Source organism: Peromyscus eremicus, chromosome 1 (genome assembly GCF_949786415.1).
Source record: "Peromyscus eremicus chromosome 1, PerEre_H2_v1, whole genome shotgun sequence".
Taxonomy (NCBI): domain Eukaryota; kingdom Metazoa; phylum Chordata; class Mammalia; order Rodentia; family Cricetidae; genus Peromyscus; species Peromyscus eremicus.
The window spans coordinates 57629467-57642968 of NC_081416.1; the positions used below are offsets into that span (position 1 = coordinate 57629467).

At 55.3% G+C, this 13502-nt stretch overlaps 1 protein-coding gene and 1 long non-coding RNA gene across 4 annotated transcripts in view; one reads left to right on the forward strand and one right to left on the reverse strand.

The window, feature by feature from the left end:
* Positions 1 to 5690, reverse strand: part of LOC131911665 (uncharacterized) — a 40957-nt gene extending 35267 nt beyond the window's left edge. For all 3 annotated transcript variants that reach the window (XR_009379416.1, XR_009379420.1, XR_009379413.1), the window contains exon 1: positions 5463 to 5690. This is a non-coding gene — a long non-coding RNA (uncharacterized LOC131911665). The remainder of the gene's footprint in view (positions 1 to 5462) is intronic.
* On the forward strand, positions 1914 to 11515 carry Ccnd1 (cyclin D1). The gene is made up of 5 exons (XM_059263924.1): positions 1914 to 2312; positions 3738 to 3953; positions 4387 to 4546; positions 7838 to 7986; positions 9479 to 11515. Exons 1-5 carry the CDS (start codon positions 2115 to 2117, stop codon positions 9641 to 9643), a joined length of 888 nt encoding a protein of 295 aa, XP_059119907.1. The 5' UTR covers positions 1914 to 2114; the 3' UTR covers positions 9644 to 11515.
* Positions 11516 to 13502: the final 1987 nt, after the last annotated feature.

Consider the following 13502-nt stretch of genomic DNA (forward strand, 5'->3'; position numbering starts at 1 on the left):
TCCCCGGATGGGGGATGGGCGCTCCCCATCGGGTCCCAAATTCCTGCGCCTCCCCCACGGGTTCCTGGACGGCTCTGCACGCCCGCCAACCGGACTTGCACTTTTGCGCCCGTCCCTGAGCGCACTGATCAACGAAGTTCCTCGTGGAGATCTGCCCGGTCCGCCTAGTAACAGCGCTGCGTCCGGATTGGCTCATGCTAATTCCAGTTTCCTGGTCTTTCCCGCGGTGGTGGTGGTGGGGGTGCTGGCTGCGGGTCCCGAGCTCGTGCTGCCGGGTGGGCGAGCCCCTTTATGCCCCGCTGCCCTCGATGGCGCACCCTGGCCAGGCCCGCGTGCTCCGCTCACAGGCACTCAGCCGCGGGTGATAGTGCGCAGCCCCATAAATCATGCTTACTGCCGCCCGGTAGGGATTTTATGAATGAAAAGGCAGCTGGGCCGCCCTCGTGCTCAGGCTGAAGCTCCCAGGCTTGGCGGGGCCTGTGGCCCGAGCAAGCGTGGGCGCACTGCCCGGGCCACCCACCACCTTCAGAGCCGCAATGGGATCACTGTCCCACAGGATCTAGATATTAGGGACCCCAATGTCAGGGGAGGGGGATCGGGAGGAATGCGCTCCGAAGATAAGGGGGTCCACTTCTTGCGTGTAGCCTGTCTCCCCCCTCCCCCCGTGCTCTCCTTTTCCAGTTTCGCCCATTCACTCTTGGGGACACAAAACTATTATGGGAAAATATGTGAATAGTTCACCTGACTTGGGGTCGGGATTGTGAAAACTTTAAAGACAAGGGGATTAAATGGGCCAAGGTGGTGGAACTCCTTCATCCTAAAAACTTTTATTTGACTAAATGTTAGAGACGCTTGGGAATCCACTCGTGTAACCACGGACATCCGTAAGTTTTCTTAAATGTCATATCGACGCACACATTTGTCTTGATTCTGACTAGCCCCCCGGAACTCAAGGATGCGGCCCCAGCAGCAGTTCTAAAGGTGGAGGAACGGCCACACCCCCAACAAAGCCAATCGGAAAGCTTCCGGTGGTCTGGTTCCTGGCAAGGCGACTAATACTTTCACCGATTTAGTTTTCTTAATTAAAAAATAAATTAGGAAAAAGCCCATCATGTATCAGCCTTTCCTTAAAAGGTTTATTTTTCTTGGGTAAATCGCCCGCACTGGAGGACCCTGGACAGAATGAGCTGGTCACCGTGAGAAGGCAAATCGAAGATTCCCCCTCGGTGAGGAATGGATGAAGGAAATAATGGCCACCATCTTGAGCTGTTGCTGGGGATTTTCGAGATTTTATTTTATTTTTGAGCGAGCGCATGCTAGGCTGGGGAGCCTTTGAAGTTCAGAGCTACATCTCTGGCCCTTTGCAACGACCCCCAGTGCACCAGGATGGAGCCTGCACCGGAGCTTAGGGCTCGTCCGGCATCTTCACGTGTTAAACAGTTCCTGAGTTTTACACGTGTTGATGAAATTGAAAGAAGATGGGAACGCCGGGATTTTTAAGCAGTCGGTCCGCCCGTGGGTGCCCTCGTGGCGTCCTCGGAAACGTGCCCATTCTCCCGGATTGAATATAGGGTGTCCTTTCGTCCCCAGGATCCCCCATCCAAGTCTTCCCTGGCTTGTGTGTGGCCTGGCCTCCCTCCTAGCTGTCCTGTCCAGAGCCAGCACCACCCCACCTCCACAGGTCTCGGAGGACCCACTTGGGCAAAGAAGACACCCCCACCACCACCCTTGCACCGCTCTTTCCCAGCTTGGAGAGAAGCAGTCCGAGCGATTTGCATATCTACGAAGGTCGAGGGGGGGTGCTTTGGGCTTGTCCCCTTGCCGCTCGCAGCTCCCGAGCCCCCTCCCCCTGCGCCCGCCCCGGCCTTCCCCCCTCACCCCTCCCTTTCTCTGCCTAACTTTGATCTCTGCTTAACAACAGTAACGTCACACGGACTACAGGGGAGTTTTGTTGAAGTTGCAAAGTCCTGCAGCCTCCAGAGGGCTGTCGGCGCAGTAGCAGAGAGCAGCAGACTCCGCGCTCCGGAGACCGGCAGTAGAGCGCGAGGCAGCGCGCGCCAGCAGCAGCCACCGGAGCCCAACCAGGTCCACAGCCCTCCCCAGGCGGCCGCGCCATGGAACACCAGCTCCTGTGCTGCGAAGTGGAGACCATCCGCCGTGCGTACCCTGACACCAACCTCCTCAACGACCGAGTGCTGCGAGCTATGCTCAAGACCGAGGAGACCTGCGCGCCCTCCGTGTCTTACTTCAAGTGCGTGCAGAGGGAGATTGTGCCGTCCATGCGGAAAATCGTGGCCACCTGGATGCTGGAGGTAAGGGGCTACAGGGGCTTAGGATCCCCTGGCAACTTATTGCTCCCACCCACATCTTCCTCCTTTCCTTTCCGACACGGAGTTTTGCCGGTGTGTTGCTAGGAATCCGGATTCTCAAAATAAATAGATACTGCGGGTCTTTGTGACTGAGGAAAGTGTAGGAGTTGGGGTGATGGGGATTCCTTTTCCTGGTAGGGGGCAGTCGGGGAGGAGTGCCTTCGAGAGAGGACCGTGCCAAAGGGTGCCAGGGACACCCCAGAGGGTGCGGACTGGGCGCCTTTTGTGGCCCCCGCTTGCGCCCCATTCCTGTTGCGCCTCGGCCGTGGCCGCCTCCGCTCGTAGCCGCCAGCTCGGGGGGGAAGGGGGCATAGATTTGATTTTTAAATTAATATCCGTGGACACGTATGCAAGGGCCGCTCGTGCCAGTATTATGCGCCATCTTTGCTCCTTTATTGCAAAGCAAAAGTGTTTATTAATAATTGGGGGCAGGGCGGGGAGCGGCGGCAGGGGCGCTGGGACAGGCACGAGGGGCCTCGCGGCAGCCAGGAATCACTAAATAGCACATAGCGAGGGATTTTGGGGAGGGACCCTTTGTTCAAGCAGCGGACCCCTGGGCACCCCCGCACAGGCTGCCTGGCCCAGAGAGCACGCCAGTCTGCAAGGTCGCGTGGCCCCCTAGTCGCTAGAGATTGACCGTCGTCCGCGCGGGTCTGCACTTGGGGGTTCCTACCCAGGTCAAGTCGGGGAACCAAAGCACATTTTCAGATGTTCAATAGGAGGCTCGAGGGCCCCAAAATATTTTAAAATAAATTCTAAAGTGCGGCATGGTGCCCTTGCAGAGGCACCCGCACCCAGCAAAAGGGGGGCCCCAGAGTTTGAGTCGCTGGGGCCCATTCTCCAACGTATACCGAGCTCCTGACCCTCGGGTTATATCAAGGGTCGCCTGATGGTTATTTTCGGGCCGTTTTTAGGCACCTAGTTATTTTTTTAATATTTTTAAATATTTTTTGAAAAGATGACGTCTGGGAAATGAGGCGCGGCGGCCTGGGACGCCACCTTTGTGTCTCGCGTGCGCGAGCGGCGCCCAACCCCCGGCGCCCTGCCAGCTCCGCGGTGGGATTCCCTGGCCTGCGGCCTTCTAATTCCAACATGGGCCGGGGTCCCCAAGGCCACCACTGCTGAGCTCCCCAGCGCCAGCTGCCCAGGGACTTTCCCTTTCAGTTTCAGGGTGAGTGGGTCCTGGGCTCCCGCGCATCCCGGGGAGTGTGCCACGGCGACCCCTCTCCGCGCCCTCACCACTCATTCGCTATGTAATCTATCTAGGAAAGGGATGCAGGATCACATCGAGCCACGACCCTCTCCCTCCTCCTCCCTCATTCCCCTCCCCCCCACCCCCGTTGACGGTCATGGTCCCGGTCCCCGCAGGTCTGCGAGGAGCAGAAGTGTGAAGAGGAGGTCTTCCCGCTGGCCATGAACTACCTGGACCGCTTCCTGTCGCTGGAGCCCCTGAAGAAGAGCCGCCTGCAGCTGCTGGGGGCCGCCTGCATGTTCGTAGCCTCCAAGATGAAGGAGACCATTCCCCTGACCGCCGAGAAGTTGTGCATCTACACTGACAATTCTATCCGGCCCGAGGAGCTGCTGGTAACCGAGGACCCCACCACCCGCCATCCCTCATTAGCTACGCGACCCCTGGGTGGTGGGAGCTGCAAATGATGGGAGGCCCAGCCAGCCTCGGACACATCTCCAGCCCCATGGAAGTCACCCACACTGTAGACACCGAAGTGGCAGTGGGCAGAATCCCAAACCCATTCCACCTCTGTGGGCCCCCCTCTCCTCCTGGACTGCCCACCATGTCTGGCCGTGAAGCCACTCTGAAATGTGGACGGTGTGCGCCCCCTTGCGGCGCTGGAGCCGCAGCGCTGGCGGTGGGGGTCTTTTTGTCTAGCGCGTGTGGCCCACTTAGTCTGTCTATAGTTTGTTGTTTACCTATCTGTGGTGCCCGGTTGAACCCACTCTCTACACCTCCCCCCAACCGGCCTGACCTCTTACTGACCTTGTTCTCCATTTTCTGCAGCAAATGGAACTGCTTCTGGTGAACAAGCTCAAGTGGAACCTGGCTGCCATGACTCCCCACGATTTCATCGAACACTTCCTCTCCAAAATGCCAGAGGCGGATGAGAACAAGCAGATCATCCGCAAGCATGCGCAAACCTTTGTGGCTCTCTGTGCCACAGGTAGGCCCCCACCCCCACTCTTCCCCGGGAGATCTCAGACTCCCTGCGGTTCCCTGGCTAATGCCTCTGGCTGTCTTTTCTGTACCAGGTGATGGTCTCAGGCACGTCTAGAAAGGGGGTTCCCGCATCTCTATTCTGAGCCCAGGGTCCAGGGAGCTTGTTGGGGATAGATGGTGCTGGGGGTCACACTGAAGGGCCTTGGAGACCTAACTGGATGGCCCAGCCTCCCTGTGCCAAGCTTTCCACCGCCAGGTAGCGGTGTGACCACTGCATGCTTTCTGAAAAGGGTTTGGCCTCTGCTCCTGGGCTGCCTGCCCCCACCTACCTCCTGTCCTGCCTGGGTCTTCAAGGAGCCAGCTATGGGGGGCGCGGAGGGGCGGCTCCTGGCTTCTTCCAGTCTTGGCCACCTGCCAGGAGTGTTTAACAGGGGCAGGACAAATGACACCATTCCCAGTGCGACATGCAGGGTGACCAGCTCAGGGGCTTAGATTCTCTCCCCCCCCCCCCCCCTTCCCCAGGGGTGCTGCAGGCCAGTTCTTTTTGGCAGAGTCCTGGGAGGGCTGATTGGAAGCAGAGAGACAAGAATTTCCCCATGGCTCCTCCAGGGGACCCTCCCTGTACCCAGACCCCAGGTAGACAGGCTGACTTAACTGAGGGTAGACAGACATCTGGCTGCCTCTGGGTGTTCCTGATACACATCTGGCAGCTGCTTCTCCATCTCTAATTGGAAGCCCCGCCCAGGAGGTTTAGAGATGCTAAGGGGGTGCTGCACTCTCTCCCACCTGCCTAGGACCCCTCCACCCAGGTTTCCCTGATCAGGCCTGGGTTGCCACATCTGTTTGGAGCTCAGGCTGGGTGACTTGTAGGGCGGCCGAAAGGCAACGTGGTGTAAGGGGCAGGTAGTGTCTTCTCCTACCTGCCATCTCTGTGGCATCTTCTCATGTCTGGCATTCCTCGTGGCTGGTGTTTTCTGCACAGCTGTGCCGGGTGTGAAGATTTGGGGGTTCTAGCCTCCCAACTACCTGCTGAGGGTGCCAGCCCCTCTCCAGAGGCCTGCCAAGCAAGGGGGGTGGCAGATGGGAATGCCAAGGCCATCAGTAGCCTGGAAGGATCTAAGGGGCGGGGGTGGCCCTGCTGGCTGGCAGGCAGGCGTCTGGCTGGGGTTCCTCTGGGGAGAGCAGAGCCCTTGGAGGCTCCAGGAAGCCTTTTATGGAGCTGAAAGTGGATTCGGAGAAGCTGCAGAGTTTCCCCGAGATAACATGAGGGATGGGGTGGCACAGCCTCCCCAGGACGGTTCTGGCCGCAACGTGCCCCTCCCAGGACCCCTGGATGCTAGCAGGGAAGCCAACAAGCATTAATGCATCGTGGGTGTGGCTGGACTCAGCTTACTTACTGTATGGCCTTTGTCTATGATAGGGTCCACTAAGAGCCCCCAAAAGACAGGTGGAGGTAGAGCACAGCTTGGTGAACTGCAGTAGGCCAATGTTCTGGGCCTGGAGGCTTTGTCCCCCTGGAGGAGTAACCAGCTCTTCTGTCACAAAGAGGTCACTCTGGAAAGAGGCCAGAGGTCAAGGCCGGGAGATCTGCCATCTATGTGGCAAGGTTTCCCCTTACAGGAGATGGGAGGATATGACTTGTCTTCTCCCTTCTGGATGCCCCCAGACCTGGGTCCCGCTCGTGTGAACAGTGCACTAACCTAGGTTGGGGTTACACACAGGCATGTACAGGTGGCCAGAATGTACCCTTATGTGGGTTCAGACAATGGGAACTGAGCTAAATGGAGGGTGTTGGTGAGTGTCAACCATGTCGCTGAGCTGGGTGACGGCTGTGCCAGCAGCAACCAGGCAGTGTGTGGAAGCAGGTGTTAGGGCTCCTTACAGGACGTAATGGATCATGCTACTGCACTTGGGAAGGGGCTGGGGACCCCGGCCCATGTGCTAGCTGCTGGCTGGAGTTTCTTTCTGGAAAGGGGGTATCTGATTTGAATTTGTCCCATAGCAAGTTTGGTTCACTGAACGGAGCTGAGTCCTCAGTGTGCCACCTGGAGGTGCTGTCTCCCTTCTGTGTGGCTGCTCTTCTGCCTGGCCCCTTCTTGGTACCTCTGACCTTCAACAGAGCCAGAGCTGTAGACTGTGTCAGGGTGGTCTCCAAAGGGCCTCACAATAACAGCGCTCTCCCCTGGTGATTCCTTTTCATTTTCTTCAAGCCTCCCTGTTCCCAGTCACGGGGTGACACCAGAGGGGGTAATGGGCGCTGACACCTGTTCTTCCTTGTGTCCTCTGGCCTGGAACCCCCGATTCACAGGCTGAGTGGCTGTCCTTGGCACCACTTTGTTGGATGTGACAGGAAAGCAGCTGAGTCCATTTGGGTGGCAGAGGGGGACAAAGTCCTAAAGTAACACCCTGCTGCAGCACTGTGGGGGACCTGACCCCAACATTTACTAGTGGGACAGACTACAAAGCTGCCATTACCCTGGAGTTTACCTCCCACCTGGGGCCTGTGCATATGAAAGAGTCCCCAGGACTGGGGGTGAGGGAGGCTTCCTTCACTAGAGACCCTGGCCTGGAGTTCTGGGGTGACTATTTCCAGCCCCCTCTGGGGCTACTTCCAACTGGTTTACCTGGTCTGGGGTCACATGTCCTCTTCCCTAACCTGGCATCAGTGAACCAGGAAAGCTAGCTCTGGGTTAAAGGGTTAAGAGCCTGCACCTTGGATTCTGTACTTTGCCCTCTTAAACTTTGAAGTGCTTAAAGGGACAAGCAGGCCATGACCTACTCTTCCTGGTGTTTGCTTGAGGTGCTGGGGATGGAACCCAGGCCAGGGTCAGCGGCTCAGCTTCTTTTTTTTTTTTTTTTTTTTTTTTTAAAGATTTATTTATTTATTATATATACAGTGTTATCCCTGCAGGCCAGAAGAGGGCACCAGATCTCATTACAGATGGTTGTGAGCCACCATGTGGTTGCTGGGAATTGAACTCAGGACCTCTGGAAGAGCAGTCAGTGCTCTTAACCTCTGAGCCATCTCTCTAGCCCCGCGGCTCAGCTTTTTAAAGTGAGACAAGGCCTTACTGAAAGTTGAGCCAAGGCTCTGCCCTGGAACTCTTGATCCTCCCCAGTGCTGGGGGTCGCATACCTCTAGCGCCACCTAGGGGTCTCCAAAGGAGCTGGAGTTGATGCTTGCATGGGGAGATTTGGAGGACAGGTTGAGGCTACGCTGAGAATTGGGTGGGAGCTGAATCACGGGCCTGTAGCTGTCCCAGCTCACAGCCACCTCTGTCCTTCTCTGCTGCAGATGTGAAGTTCATTTCCAACCCCCCCTCCATGGTGGCTGCTGGGAGCGTGGTGGCCGCGATGCAAGGCCTGAACCTGGGCAGCCCCAACAACTTCCTGTCGTGCTACTGCACAACGCACTTTCTTTCCGGAGTGATCAAGTGTGACCCGGTGAGTGAGTCTCATGGAAGGGAAGCTGCTGCCTCTGGCAAGGGCCAGGGAACCCTGCTGGGGGGCAGTGTCAAGACACTGTGTGACCAGGCTGGGGCTGTGAGGGGTGGGGCTCTACTGCAAGGGGGAGCCGAACCTGGGCTCCCTCACTAGCCTCTTTCCAGGTTTGAGGTTGAGGGAGCTTCCAGAAGCCATTGATCCTAAAGGCAGGGGGCGGGGGCATGGTGTAATTGGCAGGTAAAGCTGAAGTCTGGCCCAGCTACAGTAGGACCACATCTCCCTCAGTGCGGCCTTTGGGGGTGGAGTCCACAGAGGACTGGTGTAGACCTTTTACCTGCAGAAGACACACTCTAGAACTTTCTTAGTGTGTGTGGGGGTTGGGGGCTGTGCATTAGGCCACATGTGAATACCTTCTCACTGAGGAATATGGCTGATGGAGCTCTAGCCACGAAGGCGTCCCCAAGGACGTCGCAGGCTGGCATACCCAGAAGGACAGACAAAAGTCCAGTTCTAGCTTGGACTCAGCTGGAGGTTCAGTGGAGGCCAGAGCCACTGGGCATGCGCAAGGCTTCCATGTGTGACAGACTCTGCCCTGTCTGACATCAGCCGCGGGGACCCTGATTCCTGCACCACTCAAGTGTACCTCAGCATGCACCATCTAGGGCTCCTGAGAACGGAGGGTAGGGTATGTGAGCAGGTGGGAGCCTGTGGGCTTCAGAGAGGGATTCAAGGGTGCCTGTGGGTCCATACCAAACCACCTGGGCCTCAGTTTGCCCCTTCTGTAAAATGGGGCCATTTGCCCTGCCACCCTCCTTAGCCACGGTATCCATCAAACAAAAGGGTAGCAAGCTCTGAATGTAGGGGCTCTCCAGGGGTTCTGCAGAAGTACTGCTGGCTTGAGGAATGTAGGCAGTGCCCTAGCCTCATCCCAGCTAGGCAGGACTCAAGTTCATGAGTCTCATTCCTGGTGAAATGCTGTCCAGGCTCCAGTGGTGACACTGGAGCTGGCTTCCCCCAGAGGCGGGACGTAGAGAGGTGGAGGTGCTTTCCCTCGGCCATGCAGAACCTGTCACGGGCTCATGCTGGGCTGGGTTCTCCTCCTGGAACCACCTACAGAAACTGCATCCGAAATGTGGAGTTCCCAGGACCTCCCTGTTGAAGCAAGGGAAATATATCAGGCAGTGCTGTGGGGAGCCCAGGGAGGAATTTCTGCTGGGTAGACCTGGGGTGGACAAGCAGGTAAGTGTCCTACAGGCGAGAGCCAACTGTCCCATGGCACGGGACCGAGGTTTCCAGGCTGAAGGCTGGGAACCAAAGGTGATGCTCTTGCTTCCTGGTCCTTTGCGGCTCTCTGACTGCTCGGTGAATTTGGGGATGGCTCGAGGACTTTCTTCTAGCCTTGCCCTCAGCAAAGCCTGCCTCGCAGGTCAAGGCCCTGGCCACTAGCCTCTGGCTAAACCAGGACCCCCTCCATCTCCGCCCGCCTCTCCAGGACTGCCTCCGCGCCTGCCAGGAACAGATTGAAGCCCTTCTGGAGTCTAGCCTGCGCCAAGCCCAGCAGAACGTTGATCCCAAGGCCACCGAAGAGGAGGGGGAAGCGGAGGGAGAGACTGACCTGGCCTGCACACCCACTGACGTGCGAGACGTGGACATCTGAAGGCCGCCGGGCAGGCGGGTGCCACCAAGTAGTGGCAGCCCGCGATGAGGAAGGAGCCAGCCCGGGGTGCTCCTGATGACGTCCCTCTTGGGGACATTTGTTACCAGAAGGGGAAGTTTTGTTCTCTTTGTTGGTTGTTTTTCTTTAATCTTTCTCCTTTCTATCTGACTTAAGCAAAAGAGAAAAAAAAAATACCTGAAAACTGTTAAAGAGAGAAAGAGATAGAATTTGCATCACCTGAGTGTAGGGAGGAGGGGGGTGCTACCAATTTAGGATTTTATACCCCAATAATCAACTAGTTTTCTATTAATGTGCTTGTCTGTTGTAAGAATAGGATTAACACACAGGAAGTCTCCAGGAGGATTTTGATTTTATGTGTTTAAAAAGCTTAAGAAAAATTGCTTTAAAAAAAAGAAGGAAAAAAAAGGCCAATAGAGAAACTCGTTGTTAAGTAGAAGGGAGTTTTAGGTAGAGATGCACTCGCTTTGCTGAAAGGCACAGCTTTGGCGTGGTCCTCAGCCTCACTCCCTGCTTGCTCAGTGCAGCCGCCGCCTGTCACCTGTTTCCTGTGCTTTGTCCCAGGGATGGGGCGACCTCTTCACCTTCTTGATGGCCGCTGCGACCTCTAGCGGTCTCACGGCGTGTGGCACCAGGGCTCATCTGTGCCCTCTCCCAACCTGCAGGTTCACAGTGCCGGCCACACGGCAGTAGGCGTCCCACTCTAGGCAGTGTGCTCCAGTAGAGAGGGGCTGAGACAGTGACATCATATGTTCTATTTTTGTAATCTTCCTATTTTGTAGTTCCTGTTTAAAGAGCTGCTGGTTTTTGCCTGGCGGCCCTGCAGCCCACTCACATCAGGTTAAACCCACAGCTTTTCTTTTGTGTGTATGGTCTGTTCTGTTTTGTTGTGTTTTCCTTCTCTGTGTTCCAAAACCATTCCATTTCAAAGCACTTTCGGTCAGCTAGCTGGAGGCAGTGTTGCTGGTGTGGGGGTGGGGTGGGGGCGGTTCCTAATGGGATGGTTGGGGGATAGGCACACACTCATTCAGATGGCCGCACAATGGATGTGTAGCATGGTGGGGCTGGTCGCATGGGGTGCTTGGAAAGTTTTGTTGGGTCAAGAAGAGAGAACTCTGTTCTTGCACCACCAGGATCTGTCCTATAGAGAAGTCGGATTGAAGGGATCCTTTGGTGCCAGCTGGTGTTTGGAAGTAGGAACTGTGATAGCATTACTTGGAGGAGGAGATTCTGGAAGTCTTTCACATAGGAGGCTTTTAAACACTAAAATGTCTAATTTATACTTAAGGTTACAGAAGAGTATTTATTGGAAAGGCTGCCCATGGCCAGTGTGATTTTTAAAGCAATGTGATTTCCCTTGATTCAAGAGCACACCTTCCGCCCTTGCTGGCGAAGGTTCAATGCCATGTCTGAGAGATTGGTCTTTTATTGGGGGTGGGGGGGAGAGCAGATCCTCAAAAACCATATGAGGATGGGCATTCGGTTTGCTTAACTTTCCAAACCCCAACGACCCCATTGGAGAGCCATCCAAACTGAGGAAAACAGGGGATCCCAAAGGAGTTTAATTCCGGCACATTCTTGCCCCCACCCCCACAACAGTAGGTAATTTGTACCCCTTGGCTCTGTGCTTTTCTATTTAGGAAGTGTTGAAGGAAGGTGACGAGAGGGAGGCTGGAGAGAGGACGGGAGGGAGGAAGTGTGGAGGGTAGGGACCACACGGGACAGGCTGCAGCTCCTTCCACACAGCGCTGCTACCAATGACTCCCAACATCCCAGACGTTCAGAACCAGGTTCGCGTCGCTCTGTATCTTTCACATTGTTTTCGCTGCTATTGGAGGGTTTGTTTTGTTTTGTTTTGTTACAATGTCATAGACTGCCATATTCAAGTTTTAATTTCCTCATAGATTGTATTTACAGATACCCTTTTTTTTTTTTTTTTTTTGTACTTTTTAAATTGTGATCAATTTTGGCTTAATGTGATTGCCGCTGTATTCCAAAAAAAACAGGTTCCTGTTCACAATACCTCATGTTTCACCTAGCCATGCACGGGCCTAGCAGGCAGGTGATCTGCCTCCAGAGACCCTGGGACTGGTCTGATGGGGATCATCCCCCTGCACCTGTCACGCTGGGCCCTTCATTTGATCTGGGACATATAGCATCACAGCAGTCGGGACAATTCTATTTTTCTTTGTTAATTATCAATATTGTTATATTTGTAGCGGCCTGTTGTGCATGCCACCATGCTGCTGGGCCCGGAGGAATTTGTTCTGCGTCTCCGGTGCATCATTTATTCTATTAGGTTCTAGTGTTCTGTTGTTTTGTTTTGTGTCAATTACAGCATTGTGCTAATTTAAAGACTTCAGCCTTGGCAAAGCCAGCCCCAGTGCTGCGGGCCTCCAAATTCCCTAGCTAGCTGCCAAACCAAAATGGTCACCTCCACGGTCACCACCAGCCTAGCTGAGGCATCTGAACCAGGCAGGGCCACTGGGTTCATGGTGATGGGTAAGGGTTTGGCCAAAAGGCCAAAGGCTGGTGGTGGGTCCCCGGAGTCTGCCCTGTGACATGAAAGGCTTTGAGGGGCTCTGGCTGGTGGCCAGGTTGGGTTTATGTATTTCTGGTTGACACACCATGGCGCTTCCCAGCACGGACATGTGACCAGCATGGTCCAGGAAAAAAAAAAAAAAAAAAAAAAAAAAGACATAAAAAGTCTAGAAATAAAATTGGTAAAATCCCAGCATAGTGTTTCCTGTATTTTCTGGGCCTTGGAGACTGGAGTGGGTCATGTACCATTTTGATGCCATGGCCATGTGGGACCACCCTGTCTTCTGCATCCCAGAGTGTTTGGTGGCATCTCTGACCCTGGCATCAGCCTGGGATTCCCAGAGGAAAGGGTGTTTGCAGGTGGCAGCTGACCAGGGTGGCAGCCTCTGGCGTCAGGGAGGCCAGCGGCAGCCACTGATCAGAAGCGGCTCTGGGTCTGTTGCTGCCAGCTCACCCTCCTGCTTGTTTGCAGATGGAAGATCAACAGAGCCCGCGTTCACTGCCCCTTGTCTGGCGCAAATGGGTGTTTGTTCTGGGTGAATCACCATCCTTAGGTGCTGCCAAGTGCCCAGAGAGCGATGCTTAGTGTTAAGGCCAAGGCCCAAGGTGGCCTTTCACACAGTTCCTGGGGACCTGAGTGGCCTGGTTGGACTCCTTTGACGTCCTCTGGGTGGCAGTTGCTTATGACTGTCATTGTTTCCCAACCCGGGGGGGAGTGGGTGGTATGACACTCCCTAACACTGCCATCACCCCATGCAGCCATCTAGAAGCCACCTGAAGACCCAGGTCTTCCCTTTTAGGCATCATCTACAAGGTGGCCTCTAGATCTCAGGTTGGCTGTGTTGGTGCCAGGCTGGCCCCTGCCCTTCTGGAATGCGGGGATGTAGTTGACACCTGGCCTGAATGGGCTGATCTGAGGATGAAAGCAGAAAGGGACTTGGTGGGGAGACCCACAGTGACCCAAAAGCAGATGAAGCCCCTGCCAGCCCATGGGAGTTTAAGGGAACATCAGAGCCAAAGGAGACTCCAGTGTCCCCTCTGGTGGCTTATAAAAGCACGATCCCCCTGAGGGCAGGGTCCAGAAAGGTATTTTGGCAGCCCAGCTCCATCTGAGCATCAGAGCCTGTTATAAATAAGGGTGGGGACCCAGGAACCGGTAGATCTCTCCTCACAGCCTTACATCATCCAGGAGAGTGGACATGGGGACTTCAGCATTCCAGGAACAGGCCAAAGGGCACTGATGTGGAAGAGCTGCTTTCTCCTTGGATCTTGGACGCACTGTGGAGCAAGCTTATGTTCA